The sequence below is a fragment of the Mesocricetus auratus genome, unplaced genomic scaffold (genome assembly GCF_017639785.1).
Source record: "Mesocricetus auratus isolate SY011 unplaced genomic scaffold, BCM_Maur_2.0 Super-Scaffold_100006, whole genome shotgun sequence".
NCBI classification, from domain to species: domain Eukaryota; kingdom Metazoa; phylum Chordata; class Mammalia; order Rodentia; family Cricetidae; genus Mesocricetus; species Mesocricetus auratus.
The window spans coordinates 104,152,198-104,169,697 of NW_024429190.1; the positions used below are offsets into that span (position 1 = coordinate 104,152,198).

A 17,500-nucleotide genomic window follows, 5' to 3' on the forward strand; every position below is an offset into this window, starting at 1 on the left:
CTGTGTGTGTGTATTTCAAAAGCCATAGATTATATAATATATATTATATATGATATGTATGAAGTACCTATTATACCAGACTAATTACAACAACTACAAAAAAAACTGTGTGGATAAAAGGAGCCATGACTTTGAACTATTTTACTTAAAAAGAATGTACTCTTACATCATTTGTATAAATTGTAAATGATGATATACAGTGAGAATTTAAAATATGAGACACTAACATGGCCGCTATCTAGTCTCCCATCCCAGGTCTGCCCTGAGGAGAAGGCAGCAACACCGGGAAAAGGCTGGAAGGGGGGATACGGGGCCAACACCCTGGAGCCACAGGTCTCAGATAACATTTGTACCCTCTCTGCCTCTGCCTCTCGATCTGTGTGCGTGTTTGCATGTGTATGCATATGTGCACATACGTGTACAAATGTGCATGGATGTCTCCCTCAGCCTCAATCACTTTTGCTTCTGAGATAGGATCTCTTATTGAACATGCTAGTCTGGCTGGTGGGCAAACCCCAGGGCCCTCCTCTCTCTGCTTCCCCTGTACCGGGATCGCGGTATGCCCGCCAACACATCCAGCTGGTTTGGTTTTGATTTCTGTTTTCCTAATGGAGGTGCTGAGGACCAAACTCGGATTCCCTCGAAGCTCCCTAGATATTCTGTGACTCTCTGGGCACTGAGGCAGGGGAGGCTCTCCAGACCTGACTGTCCGTGGAGAAAAGATGGAGAAGCCCGAACCTCTCCCTCAGTCCCGTGTACCCCCACGCCCTTCCGTCCAAGCCCGATTCCCACAGGGCCCACTGCCCATCAGACCACATCACTCTCAGACTGAACAAGCCTTCCCTCCCCCCTCGGTCAGCCCCACAACTCCCTCTAGCCTGACCCTCAAGTTTACTCATTCAGCCATTACAACAGAGGTTCTGGACTTCTAAAATTACCACTCACCCAGCAGGGGAGAAGAAACATAGCAGGGGATCTGAGTTTGAGTCTCTAACACACATTTAAAAGCCTGGCTTGACAGCATTATAATCCCAGTGCTGGGGAGGCGGAGACAGGCAGACTCCCTAGAGCTCATTGGCTGACCAGCCAAGCCAAAATCAATGAGCTCTGCGTTCAGTGAAAGACCCCCCTCTCAAACAAAATAAAAAATAAGGTTCTCCAACAATTAAGAAGACTCCCAATGGAGTCCTACACATGTACACACCCACATAAACATGCACACCACACACACACCTACACTTACACACAAACACGCACACACACCACACACACTCACACACCTACACACTCAAACACTCACACACACCTACACACACTCACACACCTACACACACACTCAAACACTCGCACACACCTACACACACTCACACACCTACACACACTCAAACACTCGCACACACCTACACACACTCACACACCTACACACACTCAAACACTTGCACACACCTACACACTCACACACCTACACACACTCAAACACTCGCACACACCTACACACTCACACACCTACACACACTCAAACACTCGCACACACCTACACACTCACACACCTACACACACTCACTCGCACACACCTACACACTCACACACCTACACACACTCAAACACTTGCACACACCTACACACACTCAAACACTCGCACACACCTACACACACTCATACACCTACACACACACTCAAACGCTCGCACACACCTACACACACTCACACACCTACACACACTCAAACACCTACACACACTCACTCGCACCTACACACACACTGACACATTCCCAGCTCTACTTGACCAACCAAACATCCACACTGCACACTAGAACCTCAGCCTGGAGAGCACCGACCCCAACTGAACGGGAAAGGCCACACACCCTCTCCCGTTTCCAGACTCCACTACACAGCAGAACAGGACTTGAAGCCTTGCAACCTCCAGTGGGATTGTAAAGGCCCCTCCTAGGTGGCCTTCCAGCCCCTCCTGGCCCAGGGACACTGTACCGACAGCTGTGTCACAGTACATGCACCCAGCCAGCAGCAACACAGGCAGGGTCTCCATGAGCGGTGCCACTCTTCGGGGGCCTTCCCTTAGTGAGGAGCCATTCAGATCTACTCCCTCGATCGCCAGTATTTAACAAGACACATGTATTCTCACCACCGGGCAAGCGGTTCCCTCTGCATCAGGTACCTGCCACACTTTGAAATCAGTTAAAAATTAGACAAATGCTGGCGGAGGCAGACCTGCCCATCAAGCGATCCTCCCAGTCCTTCTCAACGTCTTAGACCCGAGCAGAGATTAAGAAAGGAGCGCACGACCAGCACGGCTTCCCCCAGTGAGCCACGGAGAACGACGAGGCAGCATGTGAGGATGGGCTACAGGAGTCAGTAAGACTCTGGGGTGGGGGGCAGACGTGGATGAAACCCCATGGCCATCTGTAACCTTCCCCCTTCTCCAGCTACATCACCCGAGGCAGTTTTCATTCCCTGTACTTTCTGGTTCAGCCAAGTTAACACACTGAGAGTGGGTGTGGCTCTGTGTGGGTGTGGCTCTGTGGCCGTGCATCCCATCAAGCTTGTGACACTGGGTTAGATCGCCGGCACCACAAAAAGAAACAGTAACTGCAGGCGCACAGCTGCAACACCTCCTCCCTCAGCTAAGCCCACCGAGCACAACCCAAAGGGCTCTGGCTGACACGCCAACACTGCCAAGCATTCTCACTTGAAGGCCGCCCTAGCTTTCCTGTCCAACGCAACAGTTCAGAGTTGCTTCTCAAGAAACAAAGATGCCAAACGAATAAAGGCAATGCGAGAGTGTTCCTTCAGGAGCTTTAACAGTGGGACCCTGGATCTTTAAGGCTGGGGTTGCTATTTCTGCAAAGCCAGCAGGGCTTGGCTGGAGTCAGGTCTGCTTAATAGAAGATAGAGCTGGACAATCCGTCCTTGTCAAGACAACGTGAGACTATGAAAGAGATGAAGTACTTCACACCGTGTTGGTGGCGCCAGTTTTGGGTACCATTTTATAATATAGATCCAATCCATCTACTCTGGTCATTTGGTGGCTCTCCCTCCACCAAAGCTCACCATGAAATGTGACAATCTCCCCCCTTCCCCCCCAAAAAAATCATTCACATGTAACCTACACACACCACTGGACACAGAAGCTGACCTTGGCGGGGTTCAGAAAGTACCAGGAGCACTTCCGTCCTTCCCCCCGGTTCAAATATGGAAAGTTTAATTTGCCGTGAAACAAAGACACAATCCTGAAATTGCAAGGTGAACTCTGACAGGTGTTTCCTGTAATCTCATTAACACTGGACAAGAAGTCAGCAACACATTAATCATTAGCCAATTGTTGAAAATTAACTAATGATCTATAAAAGGACATCCACGGAGTCCTCATTGCGGTCGGTCACTGGTTGATTCACTCATTTGACACGCACTTCCTGGTGCGCCTACTGTGCCAGGTGCGAACCTATGGTCACAAAGCTACACCCCTGAATCAAGACTCCATTTTCAGCCTCCATGCAAGGTCTACTAACTAATCACCCACGTGGTGGGCCGCATGCGCCCAAAGCCCGTGTGCAGAACCACGGGACGCAAAGTCTACTAACTAATCACCCACGTGGTGGGCCGCATGCGCCCAAAGCCCGTGTGCAGAACCACGGGACGCAAGGTCTACTAACTAATCACCCACGTGGTGGGCCGCATGCGCCCAAAGCCCGTGTGCAGAACCACGGGACGCAAAGTCTACTAACCAATCACCCACGTGGTGGGCCGCATGCGCCCAAAGCCCGTGTGCAGAACCACGGGACGCAAGGTCTACTAACTAATCACCCACGTGGTGGGCCGCATGCGCCCAAAGCCCGTGTGCAGAACCACGGGACGCAAAGTCTACTAACCAATCACCCACGTGGTGGGCCGCATGCGCCCAAAGCAGAACCACGGGACGCAAGCCTCCTCCCCTAACAGCTGCTGGACGGCAAGGGCTGTAAACAGGGAAGTACCTTGCTAAGCAGAGCCAGTGAGGGAGCGGGTGTGTTCTCGGGCAGAGAAGGCTGGCAAAGGAGGGGGTCCTTGAGCCGTCCAGCTGCAAGCTAGGCATTGAGTGGGGCAACAGGGCAAGATCTGTGTCGGTGAACATGGAGGCAGCACCCACCCTACACGCCCGAGCCCACAGCCAAGCTATGTGACTTCTGGCGCCGGGCTACCCCTCACCCCACTCTGCAAATCGCATGGCCATGCAGCTGTAGTGAGCCTGCCCCGTTAACACGTAGAGGGAGAAAGCGATCACAGTGCCTCATCTCACAACGTTCCTGGACACAGTGGTATGCCCAGCCCCGCTGACAAGTGTCTGCTCCCCGGAACGGCTTCTCGGAGGGGCCTCTACCATTCTGCTGCTTGGAACCATGGAACCAGAGCCCCAAATGAATAACAGCCCTGTCCCTGACTCCATCTCGGAGAGCTCCCGAGGAGTCCTCAGAGAGGCCTGTCACCCAAGAGGATCCTCAATGGGACTCAGGAGAAGGACGGGCACTTAGCTCGGGAAGCCCTGCTCCTGAGACACCCGTTCTCTTGGCAAAATCCACACGCTGAGATACCAAACATCTACTGGGTACTGCCATGTCAGGCATCGTACCGAACATCTACTGGGTACTGCCATGTGAGGCATCGTACCGAACATCTGCTGGGTACCGCTATGTCAGGCATGGGCCAAGGATCTGGAAGTGGGTCACTGATAAGACAAAATGCTAAGTGCCATAAGAGAAAGGTTCAGATAAGACTGTTCAGGTCTTCAGCTCTGGGTCAGAAGCAGTGTTGTTGTTCAGGAGACCAATGCTTGAGATGACTAAGCGGAGTCGTGGGGAAGGGGGAGAGAAAACAGTACAAGGAAAAGACCGGAAGTGGACAAGCAGAGTAAGGGTAAATACTTGGGAGCTTTGGGCGAACAGATGGAGGAACAGAGAAACGCAACACCAAAAGCCAGGTGGCCCCAAGCCACGGTGCTTGGCCTCTGCTCGGTGGGCACTCGGAACCACAGAAAAGCTTCAGGTTCACTAAAAAAAAGAAATCATCTGGTAGTCTGAAGAACGGAGAGGAAGGAAATGATGGCAGGAGTTTGCAAAGGTAAAATACCAGCACAGTAAAAATACAAATATCTGGGCTGCAACAAGGCGAAGGCAAAGAGTTCATAAAACTTTCGTCTGGTTTAAAAAACTTATTTCGTGAGATCTGGTCCGAGTGAGGCCTCTTGCTAAACGGAGAAGCCTGGGCCCTCCCATGGTGCCAAGCAGGGTTGGAGCAGACAGCAAGGGCGCTCTGCACGGGTAGGTGGGGATCCGCCTTGCAGAGAACTTGAGTATGGCCGAGAAATGAGAGGCAGAGTGTGGGGGAAGAGGACCGGGGACAGTCGCACGGTCGTACGACTGCTCAATGACATCGGCTTGCTTATGGGAAACTGTGAGTGAAGTCAAGAGCGTCCACCCCAGGGAAACGTAACTTGCGATCGTTCCCACCCTGACACCTAATAGGGAAGAGCTGCTCTCCTGGGTGCCAGCAAGAAGAGAAAGGAAATGCTGCTCATGGGAGGGGTATCTCTGTGAGAACCCGGGGAGAGGCACCGTTGCCTTCCACGGTTTCAGCCTTCCATGCGGCGAGTCCGCAGGTGGAGGCTGCACGGAACTTAGTGCTCGCGCTTAAAAAATAATAATAATAACCATCTGACCCTGGGAAAACCTGTTGCCACCAAGGTAGTCTCAAAGTCCCCAATGCGGGCTATGTTTACATACAACACAGACTGGACCCCAGGGAGATGGTCATATTTCTTACCCAACAGTTGACCTGAAACGGGCAGACACATCAGCCATACCTAAGCTAGGCCCTGAGTCTCGGGGTTAAGGACTTGTTGCACATAGTCTCACCGAGCTCCCAGGCCAAGGAAATTGCCAGAAACCCAATCCACCCAGCTGTACAACCCGTGTTGGCTTCTGCCTTCTGCTCTGTCATTCACGTTAAACGAGAGGTATTTACTACAGATGAGAAGTAAGCTTTGCTCAGATGCCTCTAAACCCATCCCAAAAATAGAGCAATCACTTTGGTACAAATTGGGTCAAATGTATAAAAAAGTAAAAAATTAAAAAAATAAAAACCCTGACTCCCTGGTGGGAGGACAGTCATGGCAGGGGACCTCGCTCGGAGTCAGGGGTTAACCCATCAAGATTCTTCCCTTCCCACAGTGGGAAAGGAAATGTTTAAAGACAGGCGGTGTATAAACTCATCTGACCATGTGACCACCTAAGTGAAAGTAAGACTGGATCTTTAATGTCAGAGTCTGGGGATGCCCAGCGGACAGAGGAGTGAGTGTGTGTGTGTGTGTGTGTGTGTGTGTGTGTGTGTGTGTGTGTGTGTATACATATAGTTTTTAGAAAGGCTAGCCAGGCTAATACACAACCTCACCTCCTGTCCAAACAAGCTTAGTACTTCAGAATGACCCAGAAAGCACCCACTGGAAAGGGCTACCCAGAAGAGGGGAGATTTACCTTTTTCTCCTCATATTGTATTTGTTCACTTTTTAGCTGAGACACCAAAATGGTTTGGCACTTCTATTAGTGGCCTGAATTTCCTCAGGGGGAAACAAATCTGAATATTAATTGGCTTACAAATTCAGCTACATTAATTATTCTACTGGTCTAAATTAATCTGCCATTCTGAAAGGTATTTATTTTCTAAGTTTGTTTAATCATTTCTCTTGAGCTACAAAAAGCAACAAACTGGGTCACCATTCATGTCGTTAAATTTGGTAACAAGGCTAACACCATCTGTGGCCTAGACTACAATGACCCATCCCCATGGATGGAGGCTTTCCACCCCTTCTGCTTTTCCTTTTTAAAATGATAATCTAAAGTCTACAACTGAACCAAAGTTCATTTAAAATGTTCAAAGTCCCACAGGTAATCTCTCACAGCAGAGGTAAGCTATGTATGTGTATGAGAGTGTGTGTGTGTGTGTGTGTGTGTGTGTGTGTGTGTGTGTGTGTTCTTATTAGGCCATAGTTTTCAGGAGTAACAGCCAAAATTTTTAATTCTTTGAAAGCAAAGTGCCAAAACCCAAATACAAACAGACATCATGTTACACCTGAAATATACACAACATTTAAAATGTCATAAAAAAATCCCGAACATAAACCATGAAAGCCAAATTTATAAAAAACATAGCTTCACCTCAGGCTGCCAGCCAAGCTCTGCCTAACCAGGGAGAGCCTAGTGTGCAGAGCATTTGCCTCTGTGAAACGCTTCCAACACCAGAATCCAAAGCAAATGGAACCAACTTAAAGAGAACAGCTTCCGGCTACCCCAACATTCCCTCCTTCATCTACCGTTCTGTGTGGCTTCTGATCGTGAAGAATTAGCCCTTGCAAGAAGTATGCTGCAAGGCCAAAAAAAAAAAAAAACACTGAAATGGCTTCTGGGCCGGAGAAGAATGACAACAGAATGTCACAGGTTTTTAAATAATCCCAGTGATCTTAGCCAGGTGGGTGAATGGCCATGCAGAAAGGGTCTGAACCGTGCTCCCTAATACACCCAGGGTGTAGCTGAGTGGGGTAAGACCCAAATTTTGATCCAATATTCTTCAGTGCCTTTCTTTTCAAACACTCTATCAACTTTTCCCAAAAGGAAGTTCCATGAAACACTAGTTCCATGATATCAAAGTCTTCTGCCAAAAATAAAAAAGCTTAAAGAATGCATAACCAATTACTCTCAGTGAATAGCTGAGTTAAACAAAATGAAATCTGTTTTTTTTTAACTGTACAACTTCCCAGAGATTTTTTTTCTCAGCTCATGTATACTTAAATTTTTTAAGAGGGCAATAAAGTATATGGAGGCATCCTGGAGCATTTAACCATAGGTTTGTTCTAAAATCTGCTTAGAGTATTTTTTTATAGGCCGTGGAGTATAAACTCCACTGTCTTCCTGATTTATTTCCCAAATTATGTTCTATATAATTAGATTTGTTATATTCTACATCTATAAAAATTAATAGTTCAAGCTGGGCATTGGTGGCACACGCCTTTAATCCCAGCACTCGGGAGGCAGAGACAGGTGGATCTCTGTGAGTTCGAGGCCAGCCTGGTCTACAGAGCGAGTTCCAGGACAGCCTCTAAGGCAATACAGAGAAACCCTGTCTCTAAAAACCAAAAAAAAAAAATTAACAGTTCATATATAAAATCTATGATAATCCTTATTTATCAGAAAAATTAACCACAGTATCCACCACCCAAAAATAACACTGGATTTTGTAAAAGCTAATATTATATACCAAAGCCTGTGTAGAGAGAAAAGTTATTTTAAAACCCTTCTACAAATTTCTTCCATAAAAGTTCTATCTCTATTTATGTCGGACTCATGACTTTGAACGCTTTCATTCAGCATAAATCTAAGAATTCAGGTCAAATCTAAAAAGCAGTAACAACAACATAACCCCACTGTTACAAAGCTTTGGGAAATACAGCATACGTAACTGTAAACCACACCATGTACAAAACTGGCTGCTACCTTGGGTACCAGGTAGAGGGTAGCCACGAACCATCACAAGCAGGAATTCTGTCACTTACCAAGTTATGATTTGTTGAATTAGAATCATCTTCAGGGAATGGGATGTAAATAGCTAAGGCCACACAATTGGCAAAAATAGCCAATAATATAAATATGTCAAAAGGTCTGAAAGTTTTTGTTAAGGTACATACGCAATATGCAAAACACTGACATCTCTATCACATCCCCAATCATTCACACCTGACTGGCTTTTAAAATGAAAACCACCCACCCATCGCCCACCACCCACATCCCCTTACCCACCGATACATCGTTCTGCGACTCCTGGGTTTTCAGCAGAAGTTAACCTTCTCTGGCCCCCTCACAGTAGGTTCTCTTATCCTGTAACCTCCCTCAGCCTTTTCTTCTACTGCAAGATCTACTCCTTCTTTTGATGCATACGGTGTATTAAAGCCTGGAAGTAAGGAGCATCTAGTTAGGTCGCTGTGTAGAGCAGGCTCTGCTCTCTGTGATTTAGAAAGTGACAAGCACCTTGCTAAATCAGCTGTCATAGACACAGAAAGGTAGCCGTTATGACAGTGACCTCTCCCACAGATCCTTGCCACTGTGTTAGAGCCATTTTCTCAGAGGCTATTCCTGGCTGGTCAGTCTAAACTCCTGATGGGGACCAGTCTGGCCAAAGCCCTTGGGACTCTATCTTCTCTGTGACCCTGTGTGACACATCCCTGTACCTCAGATGCTTCGATAATCAGGCTGCCAGTTCCCTGCTCTACCTTCTCTACCAGAGTAATCAATAACTATAACTGTTTCAGATTAGAGCTGGGCTCCGCTCACTTCATAATGTGCTGTTTCTGTCTTCAATTTACAAACAAATCAAATTTAAAAGCCACCAGAAATCAGCACCAGACACTTTCAAAACAGGCTCTAACGAGTTCAAATCTCGGAGGGCTGTCTGGAAGAGTCACTTTGAGATGAGCCTTCAACAGACACTTGCTTAAGCATTCTGTTAGTAAGAGGCATTGTCAAAACTGACCACACAAAGTTTGATATCTGCCCAAAACAGCAGGCTTGCTGAGAACAGACCTAATGTGCATCTTCCTGGGCTTGAATTCCAACCAGGCTCATGTATAACACTTACCCACAAGAGGCAAGGCAATGGTCTCACCAAACCCCTCCAGGTATAAAGATTCAGGGGTAGGAACAGTCTCTTGTTGATGGCCTTCTGGGAACCTCCAACGTGATGCAAGAAGCCTGTCAGGAGGCAGATAACTCCAGGTTCTACAAAGCCTCACCCCCTTTGAAGAGCTCGGAGAACTCACAGGAGTAAGGACAGGAATAGCATTATCCTCTTACTAACTTTGATGGGTTTATTTTTAAGCCAGTTAGCTTTAATCATATTGATTTCTCAACTTCCGTTATAAAATCTCTTACCCAGGGATCTGACTTTAGGAAGACTTCAGAATTCTCTTTTCATTTTTTTTTCCTCTTTGCAGGTCCCCTCTGACACTTTTAAGTCAACAACCCTAAAGCTGTTTTCAATAAAGACACACTTAGTCCTACCCCTCCCCCACACCATCCTCCCTTCCTCTCCTGTTTCTCAACAAACAACCTGAAATGATGAACCTGCAAATCTGAGAACTGCTAACACTGCTCAGGCAGGCTGAACATGAGACTCTGAGGTGTTTCTTTCCTGGCGTGCTGTAGCTCCAGTCAACAGACAGTAGGGGGGTTATCTCACCACTACAAGAAACTGGTGGTTCTGAGCCCACAGCTTCTTAAAGGGGACGTCTAGGCCCCCACCCCCACCCCTTACCAACCTAGAACAGCAAACTGTCTCCTCCCAGGGGCTCACTGGACCAGACTAGACTGCTAAAGAAGGATGCCCATAACCCGCTCCCTACAATGGAAGGGGTCACAGAAACTGTCACATTGTACACAGACATCCTCAACTGGCGGCTTCGGAGTCTCCTAAGTATGTGCTGGCTGCACACACTTGCATCTAGCAACTCGGGAAAGGGAGCTAGTGGTGAGATCCAGGAATCCACCACTGACACATAAACTGCTATGTACAAACCCCTGTGCACAAGGGGGAAACTGCGCCTCATGCCACAGAATATGAAATGACTCCCGCTCAGAGGTCCCTGCTCACTCAAGTCACCTCACGCCAACCTCAGGAGGAGGATTGTCCCAGCAAGGGTGTGCTGCCTCTCCACGCCAGTGAGACCGCCTCAGCACATGCTAACTTAGCAGCCCCCTCTTGGCCTCTATGAGAGTTCTGTCCTCAGACTGGAGAATTTTAGAGAGAAAATGCACACCCACAACCCCAAGTATGTGAGAGGCGCCCTCACTCACTCTAGAGGAGCCACATCTGTGCTAAAAAGAAATGCACGTGAAAGCCTCCATACCCTGCCTTGGCATTCAACTGCTCTCTCTAAAGCCTCTCCAGACAGTTGCTACATTTTAACTCCTGTCCGTGAGCAGACAAAATAAATGCGCTCAGACAGAGAGCACGCAGACAGCTGCCTCAGTGGGAACCTAGATTTTTTAGAGACCTCCGGCCCCACTTTCTAGCTGGCACTCAGCAATCTTACAACATGGCTTCTCCCTCCCCTGAGCCTAATGAGGAAAGCTCCATGCACACACCCCTGCCTGCTGCCAGGAAATGCTCAGAGGGCCTCTCGGCCCCAAGCACCCTTCTGGGAAAAGGGAATGCTTTGTTTTACCCAGCCCAAAGAAGCATATGAGTAATTAGAAAGCGCGTGCTCAAGAGAAGGGTTCGGCCAACCTTACTAGGTGGTGGGGACGCCTGGCCCCGGATCTGGGAAAGGGGACGAGCAGATAGAAGCCATGTTGTTTTCCAAGATCTGGGGCATGGCATCTATCCTTGGGGGCAATCAAAGTTCAGTTTTAAAAATACAGGGACACCCAGAAATGTAACTTCAGTCCAGTCTAAGGATACAGTTGGATATATATATACACACAGGCACAGCACCTGCCAGTTGCTCCTCTGAGAGAGCTGACTGTCACTCTCAGTGCTTGAAGGAAGAGGTGCTCACCAGCCTCCCTACCCCAGCTTCTGTGACTCCTGGCTGTATGGCTTTTGGGGGGGTATCAAAAGGAAATTCCAGGAAGTCATAGCATTGATCAGCCAATGATAATAAGTAACAATATCAAAAGCCATCCTTCCCTATGAAGCAAATGTTCATGCTTACAGCTACCTGGACAATCCGGGTCACCAAATAGCAGAGCCAGAAGCAACCATAGCATTCACTATAGCGGCAAAGGCAAATTTTAGTCACTGGAACCAGAAGATTCCACTAAAGGTCACTTCCAGTACAGACTGAAGATAGCCTCAATCTTTTTTCTTTTTTTTTTTTAATCAACAGACCTCGTTTTCAACAAGCTAAATCCATAAAACTGCCCCTCCAAACCATAACAGCTTTAAAACTATCTGTTATCCTATGACCAAAGGTCACTTTCATATTTTAACTTCCTACCACTTTGAAGTTGCAGTCCCTTCCCCCAGCAACACACACACACACACACACACACACACACACACACACACACACACACACACCACGTACATATATCATCAAGGCCAAATATACCCATGGAGCCACCCTCCACAAGCTGAGGAGACAGGAAGCTGTAGCCCATGAACTCCCTTGCCTCCAGCTTCTCTTGCTCACATTCCAGAATGCTGGAGAATCTTTGCTAAGTGTCACACTGCACACAGCAAATCCTTTGGAAGCGCAGATGGTAAAAGAGAAGGACTTCCCACAGGGAGGGAAAAAAAAGGATACTTCCATTCCACTATACTAATGCAGGCTCTTCGGATGGGGTTATTGAGCGATAAACAGAAAAGGGCTCGGGCAGGCCGGCTGTTGGACGAGTTACCCTGTTTTTTGCTCTTGGCGTATTGCTGACGTTTTCTTTGGGAGAGAGATCCTACAGGTGGGGGTGCGGAGGTGCTCATGGTCTGGGCAGCCTTGGCCTGTCTAGCAGCATCGATTGCAGCTTGCCAAGACAGGACAGTTTGCTTGGAGCTGTTCGGCTGGGAAGTTGGTCCTTCCCCAGAAATAGGGGGTCTGGTGCCTCTTGCATAGTTTGCCTCTGAGGAGAAGAGAAAAAGAAAGAGAGACTTCAATTCATCTTATCTTTAAAAAGCAAAGGTGTCTCCCATCGATGATAAAAGGAATCAGTCTTGAGTTCCCACTTGAACACCGTGTCCTGTTTTTCACAAGTAGTGGGGTTTGGTCGGGCGATGCAACAAACAGAAAAGTCCACGCACGGGGCTCAGCTGAGTTTCAGCCATGCAGGGTTCCTTCCTGCACCACACCCAATCGCAATGGTACTCCTCCGTACCTGTGTCTGCAAAGGGAACCTCTTAGCACATCTCTCTGACTTTGAAAACACATGTATCTCTCCTGGCCTAACAGACAGTCACAACTGCCTTTCTCTGAGATTAATCACTAATTCCCACACAGCCAATAGTTCAATAGTCTCAACCATTTTTAGGGTGCTTCTCCAACATCTATCCACAGACACAAATGCTTTCTTTTCTACGGGGGGGGGGAGTCTTCACTGGCACCAGGCAGTACCAAAAGCCCCATAACAAATATCTAGATTATGCACTAACACTTCCTGCAAATGAAAATTCATGATGCTTGGGACTCATTTCCTCTGCAAGCTTCCGAAAACAGAAAAACATCTTTAGGGCTTTTTTGCATTTTAAATTGCAGCAGCAGCAGCGGCGGCGGCAGCCAAGCCAGCATCCACTCAGCCTGCACCCCTACACCTAAGAGACAGGATGCATCGTGCCAGGGAACCCAGGGGCCTATGCAAGAATTATCTCATTGCTTGGAGCTGTGGTAGAGCAGCATCCAGGTACACACTAAGGCAAAATCCCAAAGGGGCCTCCATGTGTGACACTCCCCTACGTGAGTGTCGGGCCATTCCTCGGAAGGTCTCACGGTGCCCACATTGGGCCGCCATGGTCTCTGCTAAAGCAGAAGTCAAAGTGAGAGGCTGGAGGGATGGGCGTTTGCAAAACCAAATATCACTAAGTAAAGCGTCAAAGCCATCACAGGTCCCCTGGCCCGCAAGCCCGAGACACAAGGAAAGCAAGGGGGCAGCATACAATCTGAGCTCAGGGACTAGTCTTGCCAAGCTTTTCCTTTGAAAAGCGCTCACTGGGAAAGGCATAGCAGGGTTGGGAGATGCCAACGACCTCCAAAGAGGAAGGCTGGCCAAAAGCCACCCCAACCTCTCTAGACCCAGCCCCGCTGGTGTGGAAATTGCACGTGGTGCCGTGGCCGGGGCTGAGTTGCAGAGCCCCACAGCGGCGGCAGAGACTCTTTGGGCATTGCTAGGTTACGGACGTGTGCACAGGAGGCGCTGGGAGCGGGAATACACACTCCACCCGACCCTGTTACCCCATATCCCAAGACCAGGGTTTCTCTCAAGAGAGGTCGGACGTGCACTTTAGCAAGCCACCCAGGGGGTAAAAGTGGAGCAATCCTAGAATATTCCTGATGCTACCAGGGACCTTCTTCTTGGTCAACCAGGGCGGGGAGGAGGAAGGGGAGGAGAGAACAGGCTGGAGAGGGGGCTCAGGCTGAAGACTAACACCCCCTCTTCCGTGGCTCCCCAGGGGCGATGAAAGAGGAAAGTTGAGCCCGAGGACACTGAACCTGAGTCACCTCACTCGAGCCCCTTGGCTGCACGGTACTACATACACCCAATGCCGCCCCCACCCCAACCCAACAAATGCAGAATTAACTCTGACATTCAGGGCCTGAAGGGGGAGAACGAACGGAGTAGCTGCCGCGCAATCTCCCCTTTCTATGTAGATGACACCAAGCCAGAAGCTCTATCTCCAACCCCCTCAACCCACCCAGCGCATGGGAGATGGAGGGGGGGTGCGTTGGGGAGAGGAGGATCACGATAGGATGAGGTTTAGCAGCGGGTACCCGGGCTCTGGCTGCTCACCGTTCGCGTGGTCCTCTTGCTGCTGCCGTTGATGCTGCATTTTTTTCATCATCATCATCATCATCATCCACGAACATTTATTGAGTGCCTACTGTGTGCAGGGCACTATGCTCAGCGTTAGGGAGGAGGAGGATCGGGTAAAGGGGGTTACGAATAGATAGGAGCCGCGGTCCCTGCCCTTATTTTCGCTTCAGCAGGGGGTGGGGAAGGACAGAGACAAATCACCAAAAATAAAGGATAATTTATAAAAACCGCCTGCCACCCACGCTCCGTTTTAAAAAAAAATGGAGCAAAATAAACTTTTTGTAAAAAATAAAATCAGATGTATATATTATCTTAATAATATATACATGTAATTTTTTATTTTTATTTTTTTTATTTTTTGCTGCAAAGGAGAATTGGCTTGGTCCCCTCCTCTAGCGGAGAGACGCTGCGATGGTGCCCGCCCGGCCGCCCGGGCCGCTCGGCGCGCCCCCCATGCCGCCCGTCCGCCCGCCCGCCGCGGTGCCGGGTGCCCCGCTGCCGCCCGCGCCGCCGCTGGCTCGGGACCGCGGGCAGCGGGAGCTCACATCCGGGGACGGAGGCGCTCGCCCGCCCGCCCGCCCGCTCCGCGCCCGCCGCGCCGCGCCGCACGCCGGCTTCGCCCTGGCGACGCTGCGCGCCCGCCGCCGTCCCCCGCCCTCCCCCGCGCGCCCGGGCCTCCCACCGGCCGCGCCGCGCCCCAGCTGCCGGCCTGCGGCCCACGCGCCCCCCGGGCTCCACGGCGCGCGACTCGGACGCCGCCACCCTCCCGGCCTGGCGCGGCTGACCGAGGGTTAAGAGCGCCGCAGCCGCCAGCCGCCGGCTTAACCCCCCTCGGCGCCGCCGCCGCGCGGGCGCCCCTTCCCGGAGCCAGGCCCCTGGGGCCCCGTGCCTGCGGCTGGGGACGCGGATGCGCCGATCCTCCGCGCGGCGTCCCCGGGCGGGGGCGGCGGGGGCTCCTGGCGTCCGCGGGGCGACTTCAGGTGGTCCTGGCTCACCGCACACCTGCGGGAGGCTCCGCCCCCGCTCACCCCCTCCCCGGGAACCCAGGTGCCCTCGGGCGATCGCCGCTGCGGCATCAAAGCTCACAGTTTGCCGGCCCTGCCTGGACCAGACAGGCGCCCCCGGCCCCCCACCCCCGCTTCCTTCAGTTTTGGGGTGCAGAGGGACGGGGGAGCCCTGCTCTTTAGCGAGCACCAACTGTCCTCGGGGAACTGCCCTCCTCCCTGACTCGCCCTCCTCCGCACCCTCCCTCTCCCTTTGCCTATGTGGCAGCGGTGGGCTCCCTCCCTCCCACCACCACCTCCACGTGTGGTGTGTTTGGAGGCAGGTACAGAGAAGTCCTGGCCAAGGTCTAGGAAACCGCTAGTGCGGAGAGGTACACAGGGCAGCTCGAACAGATGACTCCTTTGGGAATAGATACTTTGTTTTGTACCTTCTGGGCCTCCTGTTTGGAGTGGGGGAGGTCTCCAGGCCCCAGCTCCTGTCTGGGGGAGGGGGGGACACTGTATCTAGTGGATGACTGATATTTTTCATTTAGCTTTGTGCTGGCTGTTGGGGGAAAAGGCGTCAGCTTTGTTACTTCGCAGGATTCGATTTATTTGCCTTTGTTCGGATCTGCTTGTTCCCACTGAGTTTTAGAACGCTTGAGAGCAGTGTCTTTAAAGCAAAAGGCTCAGCGTGAATTAAGAAAATAAGTGTTGATGGGAAGGTGCTCCTTGTCCAAAGACGACGACGATGCATTGAGCATCTTTGATTATTGCAGGGGATCCACCTGGGAAGAATAGGGGGTCTCGTCAGGAAAGATGAAAACAGCCGTGCCTGGCTGCTGTTTTTACTTTGCTCTTTGGAGAGCAACAAGGTTGGGAAACAGCCCCGCGCCTGCTTGTAAGAGAAAGCTGGCCCGAGCCACCGCACCTGTGACTGGTGCGTTAACTGAAATCTGAAAGGATGCAAGATGGTTCCCCTCAAAGAACTCATCCTTTGAAAGGGCAGATTTGTAAGGAAGCACGTGTCACTGTCAGAATTTAGCCTCTGCATGCCAAAATGTCATCCTAAAGTCTCCTTCTACAGCCCCGGTCAGCCAGCATTCACGGGGCATCTGGTAAGAGCACTTGTCTGAGGATATGTGTCACCCAGTGAGTCTGTGGCACGACCCCTTCCTCGAGGACAGCCACCCAGTGAAGGGAGAAGCCTAGCCATAGCAAGTGTGAGGAGTACTGCAGGGGCCCTAGGGAGTCCTTGCGGTTGACTCCAAGAAATCTGTCCAGTTCTCCTTTAGCTGCTTCTTAACTGTGCACAGGGAAGAGGCAGGCCACAGGGCAAGGGAGCTATTCTGTATGCCACCAAAGTGCTGGCCATGGAGCATTGTGCAATTGTCATAACCCGCAGGCCTGTGCGCCCCAAACCTGAGCCATCATAATAATGAACTGCAGACGTTAGCTAGCAATAACCCATTGGCACTGGCTCAACAGTGGTAGCAAGTGTACCTCATCAATACAAGATGTCACAAGAGAAACGGCTGGAAACCGAGACACGAAAGTCCTACTCACTGTGTAAACTCCCTGTAAACCAAAAAAAAAAAAAAAAGTTTACGAGTATTAAAAAAAAGCGGCACTAATTTTATAAGGCAGGAAGAGTGAGCTGTGGGAAGACGGAGAGCACAGAAGAAACTAATATTCGGAGTGGGATCTGCTTGAAAATAATAAGCAAGCGCACAAGGTTGGTGTGGACTCAGGGAGGAAGGCCGCTCAGACCCAGAGGAAGAAGACCGCTTGCTTGCTGGTTGGCTGGAACACTACCCAAGGCAGTTAGTTCTGCAGCGGGAGCCAGTGGGGCTGTTTTAATTGAGAGCTGGCAGGGTTAAACCTGGGAGTTTAGGTTCTACACTCAAGATATGGATGAGCTCACGGAATTGGAGGGTTTTATGTGTGTGTGTGTGTGTGTGT

At 50.2% G+C, this 17,500-nt stretch overlaps 1 protein-coding gene across 18 annotated transcripts in view; it reads right to left on the minus strand.

Moving 5' to 3' along the window:
- Nucleotides 1–14,999, minus strand: part of Cacna1d (calcium voltage-gated channel subunit alpha1 D) — a 297,754-nt gene extending 282,755 nt beyond the window's left edge. For 13 of the 18 annotated variants that reach the window (XM_040746560.1, XM_040746557.1, XM_040746559.1 and 10 more), the window contains exons 1-3: nt 14,532–14,998; nt 12,344–12,653; nt 8,597–8,702 (exon numbers count right to left, since the gene is read on the minus strand). In XM_040746560.1, the coding sequence (XP_040602494.1) occupies nt 8,597–8,702; nt 12,344–12,653; nt 14,532–14,598 (483 nt within the window). In that variant the 5' untranslated portion in view covers nt 14,599–14,998. 18 annotated transcript variants of the gene reach the window in all.
- Nucleotides 15,000–17,500: the final 2,501 nt, after the last annotated feature.